Source organism: Microcaecilia unicolor, chromosome 2 (genome assembly GCF_901765095.1).
Source record: "Microcaecilia unicolor chromosome 2, aMicUni1.1, whole genome shotgun sequence".
NCBI classification, from domain to species: domain Eukaryota; kingdom Metazoa; phylum Chordata; class Amphibia; order Gymnophiona; family Siphonopidae; genus Microcaecilia; species Microcaecilia unicolor.
This window is the reverse complement of record NC_044032.1, coordinates 180433316-180459993: the sequence shown is the minus strand read 5'-3', so window position 1 is coordinate 180459993 and position 26678 is coordinate 180433316. Positions and strand designations below refer to the sequence as shown.

Genomic DNA, 26678 nt, shown 5'->3' with positions numbered 1-26678 from the left:
TGAGGCCTACAGCAGTATTTGCTATGAGCCTTTGGGAAGGTGCCAGGATGATGGAAACATGAAAAGTCTGTTCTGCAGCATACACTATTGATATGGACTAAATTGAATGGTCTTCTTCTAGACAAGAAAGAACTATTGCAGCTAGTTCCACCATCAGCATTATTGCTTTTTGCCCCTAGCTAGGATGTGAAGTTGATAAATAGCTAGGAACAGAGGGGACTTTGGAGATTGAATCAATTGTACACATATGGGGTGTTTCAGTCCTCATAAAGATTTTTACGTATACTTGCAGCTGTATCTTCTCCAAAGCACCCTTCTTAAAGCTTAGTTAGCAAGGCCCTTAACCCCATTTGAAGAGTTAATGCACAATGGATCTAGACAACCTAAAATTATATCCCAGATATATGACTCTCTGAAGAGCCTAAATATATCCAAGACTGCCAACAGTAGCCACAGTGGCCATTTTGAGGCTGGACCTGCAATAGGCAGGAGCACATGTTCATCACTCCTGCACATATGACCCCCTTAGATCACCAGGGAGATTAGAGGTATGACCAGGGGTCTACAAATGTGGGGGGAGTGGGAGGCTTGTACCCAGCCTTGAATTTTCTTCAGCAGGATGGAGAGTGGATTGGAAATGGGGGGGGGGGGGATCAGAAGGGGGGGGGGTCATGCTTTTCCAGGGGAGGGAGAGAGGATCAGAAAGGGGGGTTTCAAGCTATTCTGGGAGGTGGGAGGAGGAATGGAAGAGGGGTTTCATGGTGCTGAAAATCAATGCTAAGCTCCTAAGGGAGTATTTTACTACAATACAATACAGTACAATACAATATGTGCTTATACCTCACAAAGTCCGAACTGAGTTCTATGCAGTTTATAATGAAAGAATCTAGGCATATCCAGGAACTACAACTTATGATTAAAAGAAGAGTTTAACAATTATTAAAAAGTTAAAAAGATGAAAAAGTTAAGTTTTAAGAGCTTTCTTAAAACAGTTATAATTAGTAGATGTCCTTATATTAATGGTAAATCATTCCATCACTTAGCAGACTGAAAAGAAAACAATCCATATTTTACACATTTGGGGCTAGGGTATTGCTGCAGTAATGGAGGCCTATCTGCCAATGCCCTATTCTATAAATTAGATTAACCAAATCAGTCAAACACTCTGGGGAAGACCCATGCAAAATAAGAAACGTCATTGCACATAAAGTCATAATAATGTGAGCTTCAACTAAAGATTAATACATCTTATTTGCCATAGGATCCACTTTATTCCTATGAGCCCTGCTGGAACCAACATGTGCTAGTCTTTAGGAAAAGACCCCCCTAAATGTTTTTCTTTTTCCCCCACCTTCAATCAGCCCTGTTACCATCCATTTATTATCCTTCTAAATATAGGAGTCTAGTGTCACTAAGAACATGCTTTTAGGGGTCCTTTTACTAAGCTGGGTGAAAAAGGGCCCTGTGGTAGTGACGGGGGCCATTTTTCCCACATACCAGGGCCCTTTTTACCGCAGCTGGTAAAATGCCCAAAAAAAATGGCCACATGGTAAGATAACTCTTACTGCGTGGCCATGTGGCATGGAACACTTAATGCCAACTCAAGGGCTCCCACAGTAACCCGGCGGTAATCAGGGAGCATACAGTGATACTCAATTACTGCTGGGTTAGTGCCAGAAATGGTGCACACTCCAGCTGGAACTACAACCGGCGGCCATGTTGGGCCAGTGGTAGTTCCGTTTTAGTGTGCGGTAAGCCTGCATTGGGCTTACTGCTGCTTTGTAAAAGACCCTTGGGCCCTTTTACTAAGGCATGCCTAAAGGTGGCCTCTGCTGGTGTAGGTGTGTGTTTTGAACGTATACACGTCCATTTACTCAGCGCACCTGGAAAAAAGGCAAATTTTTTTATGCCAAAAAATGGACATGTGGCAAAATTTAAACCAGTGTGCATCCATTTTTGGGATGAGATATTACTACCACCCATTGACTTAGCAGTAAGGTCTCATGCGTTAACCGCGGGTAAGCTCTACGTGGTGGAAAATAGAAAATATTTTCTACCTCATGTTTTGGCCACGTGTCAAAAATGGAATTACCGCCCGGAGCACATGGTAGCCAGGTGGTAGTGCCAATTTGATGCATATTGGACACTCGTAGGCCCCTATGTGCTTTTGTAAAAGCCCCCCCCCCTTAGGTACTTAGCACTAGTAGGTTTTCAAAAAGGAAAACTTAGAAGTCTAACCTCAGAGTATATAAAAAGTGAGGTTTCATCAACAACTGTGACCCTACCTCATGCACTGTGACATGTAGGAAACTTTGATGCAATACCCAAATAGTTTATCCTTTTTGGCTGGAAGGAATCAGAAACATTGTGGGTGTGCTTCAATTAATGTTCCTGCATTTAGCCTGTCCCTCCCCAAGCAAGAATTAGAGAAATTTAGCAGAGCAATCATAATCTCTCCAAAATCATGGGCAGAGCAGTAGATCAAGCAGGATAGAAGTAGCTAGAGTCTTGCTGTACACCGCCTTGAGTGAATTCCTTAAAAAAGGCAGTAAATAATCCACTAAATGAATAAAACAGAGTGGCATGAACAGCCAAAGTGCAAAGAAGTGGCAAAGCAGAATACACAGTGGTATACACATCTCAATATAACAGTGCTAGAGATGTTTTATTTAATTTCTGTTTTTCTTTTTATTCTTTTTTTTTAAACAAACACTCAACATCAAGCCAAGAAGATTGGGTAACAGCAGTATAAACCACCCAAGGTACTAAAGAGGGGCAGTGGAGAACAAACAATGGTATGAACAGCCCTAGACACCTAAGCTAGAGGAAAATATAGGGCCCTGTTTATTAAGGTGCGTTTGCATTTTTAGCATGTGCCAAAATTAGCATGTGCTAAATGCTAGAGACACCCATATATTCCTATGGGTGTCCCTTGTGTTAGTTTGCTGGGTAGCAAGATACACGGTGACAGTAGCAAAGAGAGGCAAGGGAGGAGAAGGATTTTCTTTCTTGCTTTTAGATGGTTGTGTAATTGGGAGCTAAAAAGTTCAGCAGTGGCTTAATTCCCATTTTCTCAGCCACCTGCAGGGGCAAATTATCCAGGGCAATAATTTCCAAGGCAGGTATTAAACAGCTTTAAGTTAGTAATGCTCTGTAAGTAGTGTGGGGGTGAAGAATACCACATAATTTGCCAAGGATACGTAAACTTTCATATGCATATGATGATCCTTCATTTGCATGCGCAGACATGCAAATTTTAGCATGCTCACACTAATATCGTTCCACATCTCTTTACTGTAGAGTAATGCCTTCCTTAATAGCATAACAGCCTTAATATGCATAGAAAAATTAATTGCACAGGCTCTTATATTGATAGAAATGGTAATTTTCATCTCAATGGCAGCGATTATGGGCCTCCAGAGATCCCTTTTCAAAATTAAATAGCCAGCCGGTGCTGCAGGGATTTCCAATGCAGCACGTTTCTATAGTATATCTCCTGAAAATCTTAACGTGCAATTATATTTATTTTCCTGTCTCCATAAATTTAAAACAATTCAATGAAATCTAAGGAAGGATCACAATCTCAAGATCGCATGGAGTTAAGCTGGCAGTATTACCCATTCTGTGTCACTACGGCCTCTTTCAAATGACTTAACTATCTGGAGAGCAATGGAAAACCTGTCTGAAATGGAGCCAAGCATGATTTAAAGGATGAGAAAAGCTGAGTAGCATATCTGGGAGAATGCCAGGAATAAGTGTTGAACCACGTCAGATGCTACTCAAAATATGTAAAAATAAAAGTGCTGTGGGAGCCTGTTTAGTCTTGTTGGGCAAGCAAGAGAAAAAAAGTAATTAAAGAATACAGAATATATGAAAAATGGGAAAAACATAGTTATGCAAGAGACAGTGCAGTGTTAATCCATCATCACTCTTTGTGTTTCCCCTTGTCTCAAGTGTCCTAACAGCATTAATGCCCTCTTTTACTTAATCAGTAAAAAGTGGAAAATAACCCAAGGCTAGCTATTTTCTTTCATGTTAGGTAGGTTAATTTTATAATAGTATAAAGTACAGCTGCATTAGAAGGACTAATTTACAGAACACTTAAGTCCCCAAGAGCAGGAGCTCATGATCAAGGCAAGTGAAGCATCTGAGGATTTTCAAATATGATTAAAGCATGTGCATTTAAAGTTCTACAAAATGGTATGCTGGGCATAAGCTAGAGCTTGTACATTAGAGAGGTAATTTTAACAAGCCATTTACATGTATATACGCCTCATAACATCTCCTCTGTAGGCATATGTGCAATGGTAAGTTTGCATACATATTCGTACATTTGGTGTAGGTATCTTCTGGGGTGGAGTTTGGGAAGGCCATGGGCAGAGGCACAAGCAGGGGCGTATCTGCGTGGGGCCACAGGGGCCTGGGCCCCCACAGATTTTGCCCTGGACCCCCTACCGCCGTCAACTCTCCCCCGCCGTCGCCGTCACCTACCTTTGCTGGCGGGGGACCCCAACCCCGCCAGCCGAGATCTGCTTCCTCCTGCCGCTGCCTTTAAAATATTCCTTCAGCTGGCGGGGGACCCCAACCCCTGCCAGCTGAGCCGAGGTCTTTGAAGTTCTTCTTCGTCCTCGTACTGCTCAAAGCTGCATCCAGTTTCGGAGTCTGACTCGCAGCACGTTGTACGTGCAGGATGTCAGACTCACAGTGAGTCTGACGTCCTGCACGTACAACGTGCTGTGACGTCAGACTCCGAAACTGGATTCAGCAGTTGAACAGCATGAGGACGAAGAAGAACTTCAAAGATCTCGGCTCGGCTGGCGGGGGTTGGGGTCCTCAGCCAGCAAAGGTAGGTGACGGTGGCGGCGGGGGGGGGGGGGGGGGGGTCGGTGACGACGGCAACGGCGGCAGCAGTGGTGGCAGGGGGGCTATAATGTGCCCCCTCACTCTGGCTCTGGCCCCCCCTACCGCCGCAGTTCAGATACGCCTCTGGGCACAAGTTACTCCCATACTATGTAAAACACATACAATCTACATGCATACTTTATAAAATGTATACAATTTACATGCATACCTTACAAAACACATACAATTAAAATGCATACTTTATAAAACATGTGCAATTGCACATACTGGGCTAGATTCTATATATGGTGACTGAAAAATCAGCACCAAAAAATAATACACCTAGGCATATTCCATAAACTACACCTAGGGTCTATCCACACAACTAAATCTAGTTGTGGGAATTTACTCCAAGTAAAACTTGGTGTAAATACCGGCGACTAAGTTAGGCGCAGTGTGGGTATATTCTATAACAAAGCATATAAATTTTAGTAATGCTCACAATCCACCCATTCCATGACCCCTTTTTGGTAGCGTGCATTAGAATTTATGCACACCACTTAATAGAATACTTAGCTAGTTGTGTGCATAAATTCTAAACAAAACCAATTAGTGTCAATAATCGTCTGTTAATTGGCAATTATCCACACTGACTGGCTTGTAGAGATAATTAAGTTGTGCATGCAAGGCAGAATATGACCTAAACAACTTTCGCAAATCGTTGAAAACTTATCTCTTCACCAAAGCCTACCACGAGAATCCATAACCAACTACAACACATTACTAACCCTCCCTACTATGATCGCCTCTTTCTGTAATTGCTTGATTAGACCTACTGTTAGCCTTGCTATTATTGTTATCCTGTAACACCAATTGTATCTCTGTACCCTGAAATGCTGATGCCATGACAGGTCTTTGTAAGCCACATTGAGTCTGCAAACAGGTTGGAAAATGTGGGATACAAATGCAATAAATAATAAATAAAATAATTGCGTGTGAAACTCAGGTTGCACTATATAGAATCTGAGGGATTGTACGCTTGCTTATAGGCAGGTGAAAATGTACGGGGTATGATTTACTCATAAGTTCTACAAGATTTGTGCTGGTATGTTATAGACACGTGGAGGGGCATAATCGAATGGGGCCGGCCATCTATAAGGGCGGCCATCTGTAATGACGGCCCCGTTAAGCGGCATACCCGACTGTATTATCGAAACAAGATGGCCGGCCAAATCTCCACATTTGGGCCGCCCTTAGACATCGCCGGCGTTAGAGATGGCCGCCATTGGTTTTCGCCGATAATGGAAACTAATGGCGGCCATCTCAAACCTGGCCAAATCCAAGCCATTTGGTCATGGGAGGAGCCAGCATTTGTAATGCACTGGTCCCCCTCAAATGCCAGGACACCAACCGGGCACCCTAGGGGGCACTGCAGTGGACTTCAGAAATTGCTCCCAGGTGCATAGCTCCCTTACTTTGTGTGCTGAGCCCCACAAAACCCATTACCCACAAACGTACACCACTACCATAGCCCTAAGGGGTGAAGGGGGGCACCTAAATGTGGGTACAGTGGGTTTGTGGTGGGTTTTGGAGGGCTCCCATTTACCACCACAAGTGTAACAGGTAGGGGGGAGGATGGGCCTGGGTCCGCCTGCCTGATGTGCACTGCAGTACCCACTAAAAACTTCTCCAGGAACCTGCATAATGCTGTGATGGAGCTGGGTATGACATTTGAGGCTAGCATAGAGGCTGGCAAAAAAAGTTTTAATTTTTTTTTTGGGTGGGAGGGAGGGGGTTGGTGACCACTGGGGGAGTAAGGGGAGGTCATCCCCAATTCCCTCCAGTGGTCATCTGGTCATTTAGGGCACATTTTTGAGGCTTGGTCATGAACAAAAAAGGACCAAGTAAAGTCGGCCAAATGCTCATCAGAGCCGGCCTTCTTTTTTCCATTATTGGCCGAGGCTCGCCATCTCTTAATCATGCCCCGTCCCACCTTCGGTACACTGCCAACACGCCCCCTTTAACTTTGGCCGGCCCTGCGACAGAAAGCAGTTGAAGCCGGCCAAAATCGGTTTTCGATTATACCGATTTGGCCGGCCTTAGGAGAAGGCCAGCCATCTCCCGATTTGTGTCGGAAGATGGCCACCCTTCTTCTTCGAAAATAAGCAGGATAGGCACCTATGGGATATCACCATTTCTTTCCAAAATTAATAAACAGTAACTGTAAGTAGACATCCATGGCCATTGTTACTATGCTGGCATTTTAGTGCATGCTAATTAATGTGCTAACCCCCGGATTCTATATAGCGCGCCTAGCATTCTGTGCCAAAATCCAAGCGGATTCTACAACAGCGCACGTAACTGAAGTGCATAAGTACATAAGTATTGTCACACTGGGACAGACCAAAGGTCCATCAAGCCCAGCATCCTGTTTCCAACAGTGGCCAATCCAGGTCACAAGTACCTGGCAAGATCCCAGAAAAATTCAATACATTTTATGCTCCTTATCCCAGAAATAGCAGTGGAGTTTCCCCAAGTCAATTTAATAATGGTCTATGAACTTTTCCTTTAGGAATCCGTCCAGACCTTTTTTAAATCCCGCTAAGCTAACCAGCTTTACCATATTCTCCGGCAACGAATTCCAGAGTTTAATTACACCGTGTTGAGTGAAGACAAAGTTTCTCCGATTCGTATTAAATTTACTACTTTATAGCTTTATTGCATGGCCCCTAGTCCTAGTATTTTTGGAAAGAGTAAACAAATGATTCACATCTACTCATTTCACTCCACTCGTTATTTTATAGACCTTTATCATATCTCCCCTCAGCCGTCTTTTCTCCAAGCTGAACAGCCCTAGACACTTCAGCCTTTCCTCAAAGGGAAGTCATCCCATCCCCTTTATAATTTTTGTCACCCTTCTCTGTACCTTTTCTAATTCCACTATATCTTTTTTGGGGAAAAAAACATTTTTCAAATATATAAGTGACAGGAGGAAGTGCCATAATAGCATTGTGAGGCTCAAAGCTGAGGGGGGGGGGGGGGAAATATGTAGAAGTTGATAAGGATAAAGCTGAACTGCTTAACAATTACTTCTGTTCTGTGTTCGCGGATGAAAGGACTGCAGTAGGTCTGCAGAAAACAAATGTTAATGCGGATGGATGTATGGCAGACCGAGACCGATTCTCAGAAGACTGTGTTCATGAGGAGCTAGCTAAACTAAAAGTAGACAAAGTGATGGGACCTGATGGGATACATCTGAAGGTGCTCAAGGAACTTAGAGATGTTCTGGAGGCTCCACTGTCAGACCTTTTCAATGCTTCCTTAGAATCTCAAGTGGTCCCAGAGGACTGTCCCTCTGCACAAGAGTGGAAGTAAGAAGGAGGCTGGGAATTGCAGACTTGTCAGTCTGACCTTGGTGGTGAGTAAACTAATGGAAACAATTCTAAAGCCTTTGATCATGAGTTTTCTTGAATCGAATGCCCTGCAGTACCCGAGGCAGCATGGCTTCACTAGACATAGGTTGTGTCAGATGAATCTGACTGGCTTCTTTGACTGGGTGACCAAACAATTGGATGTGGGAGAGGCACTGGGTGTGGTGTATTTGGATTTTAGCAAAGCTTTTGACACGGTTCCACTCAGGCAACTGATTAATAAACTGAATGCCCTCGGCATGGAACCTAAAGTGACTAACTGGGCTAAAAATTGGTTAAATGGGAGGAGATAGAGGGTAGTGGTAAATGGAGCTTGCTCTGAGGAAAGGGGTGTTATTAGTGGTGTACCGCAGGGATCGGTCCTAGAGTCGGCTCTTTTTAACAACTTTGTATTGCAGAAGGGCTGTCTGGTAAGCTTTGTCTTTTTGTAGATGATACCAGACTTTGTAATAGGGTGCATGGCATGAAGCAAGGATCTAGCAAAGCTTGAAGAATGGTCTGAAAATTGGAAACTAAGATTGAATGCTAAGAAATGCAAGACCATGCACTTAGGTTACAAGAATCCAAGGGCACAATACAATAAAGGGGTGAAGTGCTCCTGTGTACAAAAGAAGAGCGGGACTTAGGGGTGATTGAGTCTGATGACCTTAAGGTAGCCAAACAGGTAGAAAAGGTGACAGTCAAAGCCAGAATGACGTTTGGATTCATAAGGAAAGGGATGACCAGCAGGAAAAAAGAGGTGATAATGCCTTTGTATAAGTATCTGGTGAGAACCCATCAGATACTTATGCAATTCTAGATACTGCACCTACAGAAAGATATAAACAGGATGGAGTCGGTCCAGATGGAAGCTACCAAATTGGTAAGCGGTCTCGGTCATAAAACTTATAGTGATAAGCTCATGAGCCTCAACATGTATACTGTAAAGAGGAGGTGGAACGGTCTAGGGGACAAGAAGAGAAAAGGAGAGAAAGAGACTACAAATCCCAACATGCACTAAAGGAACCCAGTGGTAGGAGAGGGTACGTGCATTCCCGAGAGTCACCAGAGGAGGGCTGCAGGGAAAGGAGTAAGGCCGAGTCTCCAACCTGGTGGTGGAGGAGGTGGTGGGACAAGTGGGCGGAGAAAGAAAAGATACAAAAGATCCTTAATGAAGAAAAGGGGAGGCAGCTGAGGGAAGGGCGGGGTGAAGAGAATATGGACTGGGCTCCTGAAAAGCGGGAGGAGGTCAGGTGAGAGTGTGACTGACCAAGAGGGTGGAGGCCCTTGGCTTTGTTCCCGCGCCGAGCCAGAGCGAGAGAGAGAGAGAGGTACGGCGTGAAGGACTTGTTACGTGTTTGAAAAGCTAAAGAAGGACTGGGCTGCGGCTCATGGTTTTTTTGTTTCACAAGAGCCACTTACCTGTGAAGAGAGAACAGGCCAGAGGTTTAATGTGGGGGGGTGGTTTTTTTTGCTACCACTCTCCAGGAGAGGGAGAGGGGAAGCAGCCGAGAAACACGGGACTGTAGTATTGATTTGTTTTTGTGGCGAATTTTCCTCTTCTAAGAGCTAGAGGGGAAGTAGCTGCTGAAGCCTGGGCTGTGTATCACCCGGCTTGAAGAGAGTAAAAGTGTTGGGGGGCTGGGACTTGAATAAAAAGCCAGATCCAAACGAGAGGCTCTCTTCCTATCCCCTGAACAGTTTTCTTTGTGTTTTGTTTTGAATTGAACTGTACCTGAATTTGTTTGTGATTTTTGGAGCTGCGACGGATGAGTTAAGGAGGAGCGAGCTTACAATACGCTGGAAGAGAGGCGGGAGAGAGGAGATACGATAGAGATGTTTAAATACCTCAGTGGCATTAATGTACAGGATGTGAGCCTTTTTCAAATGAAAGAAAACTCTGGAATGGGAGAGCATAGGATGAAGTTAAGAGGAAATAGACTTAGGAAGAATCTAAGAAAATACTGTTTCACAGAAAGAGTGGTGGATGCATAGAGTAGCCTAATGGTTAGCCAAGTGGTTAGTGCAGTGGACTTTGATCCTGGGGAACTGGGTTTGATTCCCACTACAGCAACTTGTGATTCTGGGCAAGTCACTTAACCCTCCATTGCCCCAGGTACAAATAAGTACCTGTATATATTATGTAAACTTCTTTGAATGTAGTTGCAAAAACCACAGATAGGCTGTATATCAAGCCCTATTTCCCTTATCTGCTGTTATGCTTCTATGTTACAGTAAATGAATCTTGCCTTGATGAATTAAAATAATAACATAGATCCAACCTGACAAAAAATGAACTGAGTGAGCTTTGGAATAGTGCTCTTCAATTTTTCATGACTCAGAGAAGGTGAGCCCTTGGGTTGGTGCTGCTCGGTCAACCCAAGGTTTAGCCAGGCCCCAACTGACAGCGGACAAGTCACCTGGGCTAGGCACAAGCTTGACAAGAACCGGAGAATAGGCTGGAGTTGGTAAAGTAAACCCCGCCCCTGGGACTCACGGTGTAAAGAGTGTGTTCCTAAAATACCAGATGTTAATGTCTGTAGTCAAACCGAGTGGTTAGGATCACACTGCCGAGAGCAGAGGGAGGGTGCACATTAAACTCAACTCCCCTCTCCCATTCAAAGTATGAGGGAAGAAATTGAACCAATTACAGTTTTTTAAAATTTTGTTTTATAAAGCCAGATACGAGTATTCACAAAGTAGGATTTTTTTAATTTTCCTTTTACACAACTGGGTAAGTATCTCTTCTTCTTCAATTCAACAATGTTTTCTTCTGCGAACATCTAAACACAAATTTTCAATATGTGCTTATAATAATTTACATATACTTATTTTTATTCCCTTAACAGAGTTACTTCAAATTTCACAGAACAGGAACATCTATCAGATAAGTAAACATTTTTTAACAACATTAAAATGTATCAACTTTCTTCATAAACGGTTTTAAGTTTCTTGCATATGATAACAATTTGATTATTTGTGTATTTTTATATGTTTGCAGGATCTACTTTAGAAGAACCCAGTAGATCAGGTGAGTATATCAGTTTATTATCAGTTTATCCTTCCTTATACAGTTACTTAGCTGTAGTTGAAAATAACCTCCAAAAGAAATCTGAATTGCAGAATTCTTTCTTGCGTGGGGGCCTGGAGAAATTTGTTGGCTGTCATTCACTGCTTTCTTTTTCTTTTCTTTGCCGTCTTCCTCCTAAACCTTACTTACTCAAATCAAATTTTGAAAAAAACCCTAACTCCCTGACTGTTCATAAAATCTCACTAAGTGACATAAAGAGGTACAAACACTGTGGCCAATTTAACTAATCAAAATAAAATTAATTAAAACATTCCCTTTCTTCCAGGAGCTACTGCTTTACATTTATTTCCCTGATCTAATTTCAGCAACAGAGAATACAGAAGCACCGTCCCTCTGACACTCTTACAATATTTCATTCCAAATTCTAGCACATTAACTCATACGCAATATGGCGGTGCTTATGTACTTATGTACTCTCACTTTCACACTTTTCACCAGCATTCTTCAAATCACACTCAGTTCAGTCATTTAACCTCACCCCCGCTTAACCTGTAAAATCTCCCAGCACTTCATACAACATTCTAAACACTCAAACACCATTTCATTCATACCCCATTAATTCCCTTTGGTATAACAATAAAACTAAACCCTTTTTTTCCTAGAAAAATAAGTAGAATTAGCTTTACTCACTTCCTCTAATCTATACTAAACCTCTTTTAAAACTGCTTTTAAAACTGCTTTAAACAAGCTTCACTTACCCTACCACACACACAGTCAAATCTCTCACCAGAATTACCTGTACTCACCAGTGTAAATATCTACACTTACCACTGTGTCACTATTTTCCCATTTAACCCTAAAATTTCCCTCTTTAATACTACCAAACTACCTCCTCACTCTCCCTGCCATAGACACTCACACAGCACGTCCTATCTGCTCAGCTGTTTCTGCCTCTCTCAGCAACTGACAGCAAGCTGTTGCTAAAGCAATGGAGACTCAGCTTGAACACCTGACGTCTCCTAACCAATAAAAATGTCTCTTTACCTACATTTTTTTACAGAAACTTAGAACCTTACCTAAACCAAACTGATTCTCCATTTTGGTTTTTAATTTTTCCATAGAAAATAATGAGAAAAGTACTATTTAATAGGTATTAAAGTGAGTTCTACACCAAACTGTACCCAAAATCATCAAGTCATTTACACATAACAATGCTCACAGAATCATGGTTTCAGTTTTAAAATTACCTATATTAAATGGACGTTCTATATTTTTCATTAATAAAACCCTTTTACAAATCCCAAAATAAAGTAAAATAGTAATCAACAATTTAGTTAAGCCTTTAACCATTTGCTCCATCGAAGGTTTGTTTTTAAACCCCGGCAGAGACCCCTTTTAAGCCCCCAGTAAAAACTACCATTTAAAATCTTCTTTTTCAATTTTTTACCCTCCCAGAAAATATAAGGTGATCCTCAAAACCCCATAACTACAAAACATGAAAATTCAATTAACCTCTTAATATCTGTAAATTTAAATCCCCAAATCCCCAATTTAAAATAAAAGCAAATAAACTTTTGAGTCACCAGACCCCTTACCTGAACCTCTAAGGTCCCCTGACCTGGCGACCACCATTGGTGAACTCTGGCTGGGCAGCTCTAAAATCGAGGCCCAGGCTTCAGCGAGGCCTAACCGGAGCTCCAGGGATGGACTGAGCATGTGTGAACTTTGCACTTGCTCAGTGCCCCCCCCCCCCTCCCGGCAGGCTAGGCCGAAAGCTGGCCATTTTCCTGCCTGGACATGTTTTGACAGCTGGACATGTTTTGATGGCGCTCCCAGCTCTGGGCCGCCCTGGACCGCTCCTGGCCACCAATGCCCGCCCCAACTGGCCCAAAACAGGCCCAAACCGTCCGGGCAACCGGAACGGCCCAGAATGGCCGGAACACCCATTGGGCCAGCAAAAGAGCATCCCTGGGCACAGAAGCACCCCTGTCACCCAGGACTACCCAAAATGGCCCGAAGTGGCCACAACAAAGTCTGGGGAAGCCCAGGTAAGATTTATTTATTTTAAAAACATATTAACCCCTTAGGGTTACAGTAACAAGACAGGCAGTCTTGGCTGGAGTTTGGGCAGGCAAGGCTGGAGCTGGAGGCAAGGCAGACAAGGCTGAAACTGGAGGCAAGGTGGGCAAGACTAGAACTGGAGACAGGCAGGCAAGACTAGAGGCAGGCAGGCAATGCTGGCTGGAGACAAGGCAGGCAGGCAAGGCTGGCTGAATACAAGGCAGGCAAAGTAGGATCTGGAGGCAAGATGGGCAAAGCTGGAACTGGAGCCAAACAGGGAAGGCAAAGCTTGAGGTAGAACAAGAGTCAAGCGATCTGTTGTGAAGGTGAGGTAGTAGGGTCCAAGGCATCCTTATTAATGGCACCACCTCCAACATCACATAAATGACACCCTGGAACACCGGGGATGATAAAGTCCACAACCCCACTCAGCAAGAAGGGCCACCCAATGCCCAAAGAAACCTCAGGACCACATCCCAGGACAAGTGAGGTGAGTTGGGGCTTCTGCGCATAGCCGTGGCCATGACATAATTATTTATTTGTTTTCCATTTCTTGTATTCTGCCTATACCTGTTCCGTTCAAGGATGGATCACAGTTAGTTAAAGAGTTAGGTTAATCAGACCAGGAATTACATATAAGTAGAGCAGTTAAGAACATAATTTTAATATCAAGGTGATAATATATAGATTAAACATTTGATAGACCTGCCTTGCAAAATAAGAAGGTTTTTAGGAGCTTTTTAAAATTTAGATAATGCATGCACAATCTCAAGGGTAATGGTGAATGGTTCAATAGATTGGCTAACTGGTATTGAATGGACAGAATAAAATGCCTGATTGACTTTAGATTCTTGTACATTGAACATTTGAGCTGGAGGGAATTGTGGGTGTTGTGTCTAGAAAAAGGATCATGTAGCAAGGATACTAAATTTGATATGTATTTAGGGATATCCCCTACAAGAATTTTAAAGGTAGCAGTACCAAGTTTGAATTGTATCCTCTCGCTAACTGGTAGCCACTGGAGTTTGGAGTAATAGAGTTAAAATAATTTGAACCGCATTAGCAAGTTACTGTCACCCTGGCCACATTTAGATTCCCGCAGTTATAGCAGACTATGGCAGCAGTAACTGAAGGCACCTAGATGTTAGGTACACCATTGCCAGATTTCCCTAGTATTCCATAATGGAATCTGGGTGCCCAAATACCATTATGAAATAGACTCCCACCATGTAGCATTGGGGTATTTAAAAGGGAGTAGCCATGTATAGAATTGCCCCCTTATTGTTCAATATTTTGCACACCTACCATGCTGTAAATGCCAAATTTTACTACAGTTTAGTAAAAAGTGCCCTTTGGTTTGTCTCATTCAGTTCCATTAAAATTAATTAGAGAAGCAATCTGGAAGATAATAATCAAGTAAAGTTATCTGGTAAAACTTTTTCACCCTGGCTGTGTGTAGGGTGCCCCAGAATTCTCCTCCTTTCTCCCATTCTATTTAATATAATGATAGTCCCACTAAGTAGATTACTGGAATTAAGTGGCTTTAATACCTGTATTCATGCTGATGATGTCACTATTTTTTTTGTTGCATTTGTACCCTGCACTTTCCCACTCATGGGAGGCTCAATGTGGCTTACACGGGGCAATGGAGAGTTAAGTGACTTGCCCAGAGTCACAAGGAGCTGCTTGTGCCTAAAGTGGGAACTGAACTCAGTTCCGCAGGACCAAAGTCCACCACCCTAGCCACTAGACCACTCCTCCACTCTGTACCACACCATTTAAAGAAAACTTAGATGAAATCTTGCCTAGAATTAAGTCCGGCATGGATCTGATGGAATCTTGGGCTGCCAATTTCAAATTAACACTGAGTAAGGATAAAACTAAGTTCCTAATCCTAATCAAGTTTGCCCACCTAATGACTAATAAAAACTTCACTACTGATAATGTGTCCTAACCTTTTTCTACCACCATGAAAATCTTGGGAATAACTATCGACAAATACCTATCATTTGAACCTCAGGTTTCTGTGGTGATTTCTAGTGTCTTTAATTCTCTGTGGAGATTGAAAAGACTAAGGCCTTTCTTTTCTAACTCGCTCTTTTTTCACTCTTTAATTCAGTCTTTAGTGCAGTTCAAATTTAATTACTGTAATGCTGTTTATTCATGCTTAAAGTATCTCTTATCATAAAACTTCAAACAACTCAATACTGCAGCTCATCTCGTATGTAAATCCCCTTGATTCACCAAGTCATCTCCTCTTTTAATCAAACTACACTGGCCTCTAATAAATGCAAGAGTTACCTTTAAACTATGTGTAATTGTTTATCACATTTATTTGGTCTTTTACCTGACTATAAGCAATACTTGTTAGAATTACCTTTATGTAATGCTCATCAGACATCGATAGACTATCTTCTCCTCCATTTTCTGTGTTGTAAAAATCTTATCTATTTATAATGCAGGCTTCACATACCATGCTGCTAGGAAATGGAATTCCCTACCAGTCACTCAGAGATGTTACTGACTATTTGAAAGTTTGTAATTTTTCGTAAAGTGTTGAAAGCATTCTTATTTAGTGAATTTCTCTCCACTGTTGTTGATTTTTATTCTTATAGTCAATTTGGTATTTCAAAATAAGTCATCTTACTGCTCGGCATGGGTGTAGACTGGGAGGGGCGAGGTGGGCAATGCCCCCCCAAACGACGATGACGTGACGGCGCCAGTAGTGAAAAAAAAAACCAAGCAGGCACACGCTGGTCTCCGTCCGCTTCGCTTCCCTGCCCTCTCTGACGGCGTCCCGCCTTCCTCTGATGTCATTTCCTTTCGGGCGGGACGCAGACAGAGAGGGCAGGGAAGCGAAGCGGACAGAGACCAGTGTGTCTGTCTACCCCCTCGCTTCCACCCTCCCTCCGGCGCAGGCAGCAGTCTTTTTCAGCGTTCCTGGCAGTGGTAGCGACGTAAACGCTGCCTTCGGCTCTGCCCCGAAGCCTTCTCTTCAAGTTCCTGTTCCTGCATAGGTGGGAACAGGAACTTGAAGAGAAGGCTTCCGGGCAGACCGAAGGCAGCGTGTACGTCGCTACTGCTGCCAGGAACACAGAAAAGCTGAAAAAGACTGTTGCCTGTGCCAGAGGGAAGGAGGAAGATAGGGGGTAAACGGAGTCACGATCCTGGGCCTCGCGGGGGGGGGGGGGGGCAGCAAAGGGAAGATGGATGGAACTGGGAGGGGTGGGGAGCAGGGGAAGATGGATGGGACTGGGAGGGGTGGAGAGCTTGGAGCAAGAGATGGATGGGACTGGGAGGGGTGGGGAGCAGAGGGAAGGAGCAAGAGATGGATAGGATTGGGAGGGGTGGGAAGCAGAGGGAAGGAGCAGGAGATGTATGGGACTGGGAGGGGTGGAGAGCAGAGGTAAGGAGCAAGAGATGGATGGGATTGGGAGGGGTGGGGAGCAGAGGGAAGGAACATGAGATGGATGGGACTGGGAGAGGAGGTGAGCAGAGGGAAGGAGCAGGAGATGGATGGGACTGGGAGGGGTGGGGAGCAGAGGGAAGATGGATGGGACTGGAGGGGTGGGGAGCTTGGAGCAAGAGATGGATGGGACTGGGAGGGGTGGGGAGCAGAGGGAAGGCGCAAGAGATGGATGGGGTTGGGAGGGGTGGGAAGCAGAGGGAAGGAGCAGGAGATGGATGGGACTGGGAGGGTTGGGGAGCAGAGGGAAGGAGCAAGAGATGGATGGGATTGGGAGGGATTGGAAGCAGAGGGAAGGAGCAGGAGATGGATGGGACTGGGAAGGGTGGGGAGCAGAGGGAAGGAGCAGGAGATGGATGGGACTGAGAGGGGTGGGGAGCAGAGGGAAGGAACAGGAGATGGATGGGACTGGGAGGGGTGGGGAGCAGAGGGAAGATGGATGGGACTGGAGGGGTGGGGAGCTTGGAGCAAGAGATAAATGGGACTGGGAGGGGTGGGGAGCAGAGGGAAGCCTACTGGAAAGAAGACACTGCATAAAACAGAAGGCACTGGTACCAAAGCGAATAGAAAAACTAAATGATCAGACAACAAAGGTAGAAAAAAGTATTTTATTCAGAATTTATTAATTGAAATATGTCAGCTTTTTGAGATGTGCATCTGTGATATTTTGCCTGTAAATTTCAATTTTTCTGGTATTGCTGCATGCTGAGTCTGACTTCTTGAGTTAACTTTCCAGTTCAGTATTTTGCCTTCATACTTTTTTATTTCTAGTTCCTTGTGTCATGTCTGTTGTGTCATGTGTTTTTCATGTGTGATTAAGGTGCAGTATTCTGCTAGCGTGTAGTATTTGCAGCCCTTTTTGTTTTGCTTTTTTTCACGCGGTAGTGTATTGGTGTTTTAGAGCCTGGTGTAATTACAGTTCTGCCTTTTCACACATAAGGTTGTAGCTCGTCCTGTCCTTGGAATTAGTGCTGTTATGGTTTGGTAAGGTTATGAGTGTGTTTTTGCACAAGTTTGTGTATAGCATTTTGCAGTGGAGAGATTGTGTGTTGGCCTTACTGAGGTGGCACCAAAACATCAGAAAGGGTGTAGAGCCTAAATCATGACACACTACCTCTTGAAGGATCTACATATAGAGCCTATGCATTTCTAAGGTCAACACTGGTATGGTATGGGAAAGGGGGTGGGGAAATACTACTGGAGATGAAGAGGGAGTGCTGGGTAAGGAGGAAAGAAGGAAGGAAGGTAGAAAGAGCTAGCTTGATATCTCATACATATTCATTATGGTTATTCCCCAAAAAAGCCAGCTCTTTTTCCCTTCCTTCCTCCATATTAGCATATTCATTTGCATATGTATATATGCAAATGAATATGCTAATATGCTCCGCCCCATTCTTTGCCCCCCCAAATGAAACAGTCAAACTACGCCTATGCTGCTCGGATGTTCTCTTATTGTAATTTGCTTTAAAAGTTTGATGTAAGCCACATTGAACCTGAACTTGTTTGGGATAATGCGGGGTACAAACGCCATAAATAAATAATTCAGTAAGTAAATACAATTTTTGATGTTTTCCATCCATGTTTAATGAAACATTTGAACTTGATATTTGAGTAGCATGAGTCACCCCAACATCTTTGACTGACCAACCTACCCTTATAGCATCCCCAGCTCCACATTTTTTTTTTAGCCTAGATACGTTTGAGCTGGACAACTCATTGAAATTTGTTTAGCTAGCTATAAAAGTATCTGAAAAACCATGATTATTTCCGCACTGTTTTGAAAAGAAAATTCTGCCCAGTCCTATCCCTGAGGTGGCAAGTTTGATGGAAGCCCAGATCAGCTAGGAGCTATAATGCAGATGGGGCAGAGTCACAGGGTCCATCAGAGGTTTCTCTAAAGTGTGATTCATTGAAAAATTGTCATATAAGGAGAGTTTTCTTTATTACGAGAAAGGAGAATTAGGATAGAATGAGTAAAATAAGACATTCACCTAAAATTGTTTCATGTAGGCAGTAGTCTGGTACATAAGTATCAGCAGAAGGGCATGAATTAGTCAAACAAGATCTCTCAGGGAATGAGAGAGAGAGAGAGAGAGAGAGAGAGAGAAGAGAGACAGATGGGGAGAGACAGAGACAGAGGGAGAGAGTTTTCAAGAATTGTAAAAATAAGAATCAGGAAAGGGGTATTTTCTACAAAAAAGATTCCTGTCAGCAGGACAACAACAATGAAAATATTAGTGCAAATATTGCAGTGTTTGATTGCTGGGTCTCAGGGTTGCATCAAATGAGTTTGCTGAGGAAGAGGGAGAGATAGTGATGAATCATTCAGAAAGTGCAAATTCAAAAACTTGCCAGTTTATCTAAGTGAAGATATCAAAACTCATTTTCCATCTGTATAATGAAACGTGTGGATCCTCAGCTATCACAACATGAAGCAATTTTTTATAAGCTCCATTACTGGGTCTGACCTTGAACCCTCAGTGAACCGTGTCACAGACATATTGTATGAATTAATCTACTACTACTAATTATTTCTAAAGATGTGCCAGGCATATGAAGCACTGAACAGATACACATAAGGGAAAGTTCCTGACCCACAGTTTCTGGCAGTTTTCCTCTGCTGCTAAGGGAGCCCTTACTATTGCAGGTGATAATAACATAGCCTAGCCCTCAAATTAGAGAATATGGGCCCAATTTCTGAAAGTGTTATCAGGCAGGCTGAACTTTTTAACTAACACATTTTGGCTTTTGGATTGTATGACATCTGGAAAGATCTCCACACTAACAGGTAAAGATTCATACCTTTTCCTCAATCCCTCACAATTTGTATTCTAACCTGGATTATTCTTCATAGACAAGACCACACTGTCTTAATTTATGATGCCATCAATGCCTCCATCTTGTGGTCCAACCAGGTACCCTCTTATCCTAAGAGATGACTTAGGCCTGGAGACTTGGGGATGCAGGAACTGAAGGGTGAAGGACAAGTTATTATAGGATTCAGTGACTCTAATAAGTGAAGCATTTTGACATTAACAACACGGAGGAGGTATTATCAGTGACACTTTGGGTTGCAGCCAAAGTGACCATTAAGGCTAAAAATATTGCATTAAGCACTACAAAAAAAAAAATAATAAAAATAAATAAATAAATCATTGAATCATTCTCACAGATGTGCGAGGGAACTCTTAATTAAAGCCAAAAGATTACATCAGTTTTATAGATTCAAGTGTCTCAAGCAACAGCTCCTGAAATGACAGGCAGCCCTTAAGGCCATTTTTATGGAAAAAGCAAAACAGTTTTGAGGATGAAATGGAAATATTACAAGCTAAAGAATAAGGAGAGCAAGTTGTTAGCTCAAAAAACCCACTCAGAAAACTAGATTACTTCTCTTAGCTCTCCAGAAGGGACCATCATCTATGATAATATAAAGACCTGTGTCTCCATTTGCTAACTTCTATGAAACTTGGTACAACACCTCTGCCATTCAAAACTTGGTCATAAAAACTGATCATTTTTTTGCCAGGTTGAATATCCTAACTCTCTCCTCTGAGGCTTCTAATATGCTAGCAAGTCAATGTTACAACTTCTTGAACCCATCTTCATGCGTTAATGCAACAAAAAGTGACACTTAAGCATGCAAACACCCTAAGCGTCATTTTATAAAGGAGTGAGTAAGTGGCATAGCATGCAATTGCAAGGCAGCATACATATGGGTGGAGCATAGGTGGGACATGGGCGTGTCTCCTGCTTCTTTGCACAGCATAGAATACCGTGAGTTGTGTGTGCTGTTTGCTGCACAGGTGCAACCATTTTTACCTACCGTAAACCTGGTGTGTGTAGATTTGCCTACATTTAGGCGTGCCAATGAGGGTTTACGCTTATATTCTATAATGGAATCTGGGTACCCAGATTCCATTATAGAATAAGCACTCCACGTGCTGTATGAGGCACATACATCTAAGCACCCCTTTATAGAGTTGTCAGAATTAGTGCTTTTGAATTTGATATAGATAGTGATCATAGCTTTCAAGTTAGGCAAAAGCCTTGGAGCTTATGACTTCTCGTTGGCATTCTGTAAATCTTTGTTTCTACAGTTAGTCCCTGGATTAGTAAAAGATTGTAACTACTTTTTAAAAGGAGGTGCCTTGCCTGACTCCATGCTTACGGTTTCCATTTTGGTAATCCATGAACAGGTAAGGACCCCTTTTGAACTATGATATTAATACCCTGGGGAAAATATTGACTAGGAAATTGGAGTAACACTTCCAACTCCTTACTCATAGGAACCAAGCTAGTATTTGGGGGCATCAAGGAGCCAATATTATTAGGCTCACCATTGACTTGGTCCAGCATTTAATAATACCCATTTATGGAGGTGCTGTGGAGAGGGGAGGGGGAGTGAAGGGAGAGATGCCACATGGAGGGCAGGGTTCTCAGGCCCACACACTTTGGGCTCTATATATGGCTCCTGAAATATCGGTGCCGAAAATAATTCCGCCTAGGTGTATTCTGTAAAATGCGCCTAGATTTAGACACAGTTTATAGACTACACCTAGACAGTTTATAGAATATGCCTAGCAGTCATGCCTGTGCCTAACTGTAGGTATGTCCATTTACACCAAGTAAAATGTGGTGTAAATACTGGGTGCCTAATTAGGCGCGGAGCAGGTGCATTCCATAACCATGCATGTCGATTTTCAGAATAACCACAGTCCACCCATTTTACACCCTTGGCCACATCCCCTTTTTGGCAGCACACATAACACTTTACAAAATATGCATAGTAAGTTGTGCACATAAATGCTAATTAATACCTATTAGTATCAATAATTACTTGTTAAGTGGCAATTAACAGCACTGATTGGCTTGTTAACTCATTAAATTATGCGTGTAAATCCAGAATACATGGTAACATAGTAGATGACAGCAGATAAAGACCTATATAGTCCATCTAGTCTGCCCAACAAGATAAACTCAAAGCATAAGGTACGATGTGATACTACATATGTATAACTGATCTTGATTTGTCTTTGCTATTTTCAGGGCATAGACCGTAGAAATCTGCCCAGCACTGGCTTTGCTTCCCAATTACTGGTGTTGCCATCCAATCACTGCTTAGCTTGTTTGGTTCCATGCCTTCTACATAAGACTCCTTGTATTTATCCCATGTATTTTTGAATTCCGTTACTGTTCTAATCTCCACCACCTCTTGTGGGAGGGCATTCCATGTATCTACCACCCTCTCAGTGAAAAAATACTTCCTGGCATTCCTGAGTCAGCCCCCCTGCAACCTCAGTTCATGTCCTCTAATTCTACCACATTTCCCTCTCTGAATAAGATGTGTTTGTAGATTAATATCTTTCAAATATTTGAATATCTGTACCATATCACCCCTGTCTCTCCTTTCCTCCAGGATATACATGTTCAGGTCCTCAAGTCTCTCATACATCTTGTGGCACAAATCCCGCAACATTTTCATCACCTCTCTGAACTGCTTCAAGTCCTTTTACATCCTTAGAAAGGTACGGTCTCCAAAACTGAACACAATACTCCAGTGGGGCATCACCAACAACTTGTACAGGGGCACCACCTCCTTTCTTCTACTGGTTATACCACTCTCTATGCAGCCTAGCATCCTTCTGGCCATGGTCACCGCCTTGTCGCACTGTTTTGTCATCTTCAGATCCTCAGACATCACCCCAAGGTCCCTCTTCTAAGCTGTGGTTATCAATCTCTCGCTTACCTGGCACACCTCTTTTGGATTTCTGCACCCCAAGTGTATCACTCAGTACTACTTAGCATTAAATTTTAACTGGCAGACCTTTGACCTTCTTCTAATTTTTGGAGACCTCTCATGGTTTCTACTCACTTCGGAGGTAGCCACTCTATTTGTTATCTTCGTGTCATCTGCAAAAGGCAAACATTTGTGCATGCAATTTCAGTCACACTATATAGAATCTGGGGGTAGATGCCCACCTCTATTAGAAACTGTTTTGAAAATGTTTGAAAAAGATAAAAAATGTTTTATTTGACTGGAAGGATCTAGAACTTAATTTAATATACTCTGACCATTTGTCTAAATATATATGAGGGGTAGGGAAACAATCATTACAGGATTTCTTGGTCTATTATATTTTTGTGATCCTGTAATTCCCCTGCGTCTGGTTATTAGTAGATTCATACAAGGAGGAACACTTTATTCTACTAGTGAAGTTGCATAATTAACTTTGTTAGATTCTCTTTTCTTATAGGAAATTTGGAAAGGGCAGGATCCAACAGGCCTTGAGTGCTGCTCTAACTCTTCTTTAGTGCTGGCAGAGGGGAGTGACAGCAACAAGAATAGGTTTATCAGGGGGGACAGCAGAGGGAAGATGTCTGGATATCTGGGGGGATAGTGAAGGACAGATTCTGTACACTGGAGGGGTGAGTGAACAAGAGATGCTGGAGTAGGGAAGGGAAAGGAAGATGCTAGACACCTATTGGGGGAGAATAGAAAGGTAGATGATAGTTGGCTGCAGGGTGGGGGGGATAGGGAGATTCTAGTCACCCTGGAGGGAAAAGTGGAGATGCTGAGCAAGGGGCATAGAGGAAGATGAAGAGAGAGAATGAGTTAATGAGAGGCTGGAGAGGGAAAGACAGAGAGAGAGAGGGAGAGTTGAGGGAATGGGAGGGATAAGATGAAGAATTTAGAAGGCTATAGGTACATCTCTCTATATAAAACGCACCTCCAACGTTCTAAGGAAGCCACAAGTCTCCAAACATTCTAAATTTGTAGTTGTGTAGATCGCTGTTCCTCCATGAGTGTCTGCCCCGCTCTCGCGTCACAACGTGATGACGTCGAGGGTGGAGCACTGACACTCAACGAATCGCATAGCCCACCCGTTGCTACGTGACGAAACGTGACATCAGACGCATCGTAAACTTATGCGAACGACCTGTAAGAAAGAAGGGAGGACTACCATCGCCCTGAGCCAGCCTGAACATGCGAGGGAGGGAGGGAGACAGGCAGACAGCCTGAACGTCGGAGGGTGGGAGGGAGGGAGCCAGCCAGTCAGCCAGCCTGAACATGGGAGGGAGCCAGCCTGAATGTGGGAGTGGGAGGGAGGGACCCTGAACATGGGAGGGAGGGAGGGGGCCATGACCCTGAAAGGCGGAGGGAGGGGGGACCGCGACCCTGAAGCTGGGATAGGGGAGGGGAGGAAAAAGGAGAAGGGGAGGGGAAAGGGGGAGGGGAAAGGGGGAGGGGAAGGAGATCAGGAGACGGAGGGGGGCCCCTGCCGCACACTCTCATTCTTTCTCACACACACACTCTCAATCTCACACACACACTCTCACACAGATAGCCTCACTCTATGTCACACATACACACACACTCGCACATTCACTCTGTCTCTCTCTCTCACACAGTCACTCTCACACACACTCTCTCAAACATACACACTCCGATGAAAACCTTGTTAGCGCCTGTTTCATTTGTTATGGAAATGGGCCTTTTTTACTAATGTATCAATAAAAGAAAGAAACTGACAAATGAATGGTGAGAAGGAGGGGTGAAATCTGGGTAGAGAAGGAGCAAAATGGAAGAAAGCTAAAAGTGAAAAATCAGTGTCTGAGCTAATTAGATTATTCTGGGGCTAAAATTGCACAGTTAATAACTCATGAGGTCTTTTTTGGTAGTTTAACAATTAATATCAAACAAGAACAGAAATACAGAGGGTCTGTCCTTCAGTAGAAGTATAAGTTGAGTATTTTAGTGTTAAGACAGCTACGTTGGGCACAAAATTCAGACCATGGGAGACAGCCTGCATAAGTAACTGGCATTGACTATCCATTTTTTTTCGGGGGGGGGGGGGGGGCAAACTTAACCAGCTGGCTGGTTAAGTTTATAGTGGCCAAAGATAGGACTGCTATTTAGTCGTTCAGTGCTTGAATATTACGTCATATAGCCAGTTAGCTGCTATCCCCCAGATTCTATATAGTGTGCCTAGGGATCTGTGCCAAAATCAGTGCAGATTCTATAACAATGCATGTAATTTAAGAAGCTTAAGAAGCTAATAAGCACTGATAACGGCACTTAACAAGCCATAATGAGCACTAATTGGTACTGATTAAAATTTAGGTGCACAAGTCACTAAGCGATGTGTGCTGAACTTCTATTGTGTGCAGGCAAAAAGAGGTGTGGTTATTGGCAGGGAAATGGGTGTTTCATAGACATTCTGAAATTTATGTGCCTAGTTATAGAATATGACCCAGTGTGCCTAAATCTACATGCTGAGATTTATACCACGCTTTCATTGGTGTAAATAGATGCGCATAGATTGAGGCGCTGAAAATATCAACAAAGCGTATTCTATAATCGATGCCTAAATCTATTGGCTGGATTGTGTAATTCAGTTCAAGATGAGTTGCTTATTGCTTGTCAAGAGCATCACAATCTGACTTTATGAGAAACATTTCCCATTCCTTCAGAGCACAGGACAGCAAAAATTCGGACACAGTTACCAACTCACGTGGTCTTAATCCTTGCCCCATTGGTTAATACAGCTATTGAAGAATATGATATTGTTAGGTTTAACTATTATTGTAAGTGGAGCTTTACAAGATGGTTGTTACCCATTAAAGCTTAAACAAACAACTGTTGACCTTGGTACAAAAAAGGTACTGTATACCCTATTGATACTGAAAATTATAGCCCACTATCAAATTTGCCACTCTTATCTATTCAGAAAATTGTTCTATAGTGTTTGGTAGAATTTTCTGAAGATCAATCAGTGCTAGAAACCACTCAGAGCTGCTATTGTAACTTTCATAGGCAGTTTTCGAGCACTTGAAGCAAAGTCAACACAAGTCACAAAAAATGTTTGCTTTGTTTATGATGCTTGATATGCCATCAGCATTTGATACAGTCATCTTTTGGGTGTCTGTAAAATTGTTTTCAAAATGGTTTCAAAACCTTTCAGGGATTCATCAAGAAAAAGTGAAATGGCAGACAGTAGATTCCAAATGTATGTAAGGTCAGAAGCTGCAAAGACCTTCACTGTCATCTAATGTTATTAGCTATTATTATCAGTGCATACGTACAAGTGTTGGTTCTTTGCCCCTCACACAATCCCTCAACTCTGAAACTCTGATTCCTTGTTTTCAAACAGTAACTGACCGGATGCAAGCTAATCAGCTAGTACTGAATTTAAAGAAAACAAAATTTCTCTCAATTTGGGAAGCAATCGCCCCCAATGAAACCAATAATGTTCTACCCTTGCGATTTCTGTTCTATCAGTGGTTCACAGTTTAAGTTCAAAAATTGATAAATCAGACTTCATACAGAAAACAAATGAAGTCAGTTTTGAGTAGCTAAGCTGTGTTAGGTGCTAACACAGCTTAAAATTGTATACTGTGGGATGCACTCAGGTATCGTGTAGTAACTGCCAAATTAGCAAATGCAAATCTATGCACAAATTTGTTATGAGGGGGCGTGTTGGGGGAAAAGAGTGAGTGTTCCTGCACTAAACAGTTAGGGGTCCTTTTACCAAGCTGTGGTAAACAAGGCCCTGCACTAGCAGCGGAGAAGCTTTTTTTCTGCACATTGTGGCCCTTTCTAGAGCAAAGGGTAAAAAGGCCAAAAATGACATGATCATGAAGTAAGATTTCACTTACTGCATGGCCATGTGTAGGGGAGCACTTAAGGCCACCCATTGAGGCAGTATTAAGGGCTCCCGTGATAACCCTGTGGTAACCGGGTAGCATGCTCCCCGATTACTGCCGGGTTTGTGCCATGCTGGAAAATGGCTATTTTCCATAGCATGGCAAATAGCATGCACTAGGGCTGGAATTACTGCCGGTGCTCGCGTTCGGCCGGCAGTAGTCC

The 26678-nt window shown here is 43.0% G+C and overlaps 2 protein-coding genes across 2 annotated transcripts in view; one reads left to right on the top strand and one right to left on the bottom strand.

Moving 5' to 3' along the window:
- The window catches only part of PRR16 (proline rich 16), a 641551-nt gene that overhangs the window by 160842 nt on the left and 454031 nt on the right, over nt 1–26678 (bottom strand). The gene's annotated exons all lie outside the window — the stretch shown is intronic.
- LOC115461901 (poly(A)-specific ribonuclease PARN-like) overlaps nt 13214–26678 on the top strand; it is a 37872-nt gene continuing 24407 nt past the window's right edge. The window contains exons 1-2 of the mRNA XM_030191957.1: nt 13214–13331; nt 25283–25396. Of these exons, the coding sequence (XP_030047817.1) occupies nt 13214–13331; nt 25283–25396 (232 nt within the window). The remainder of the gene's footprint in view (nt 13332–25282; nt 25397–26678) is intronic.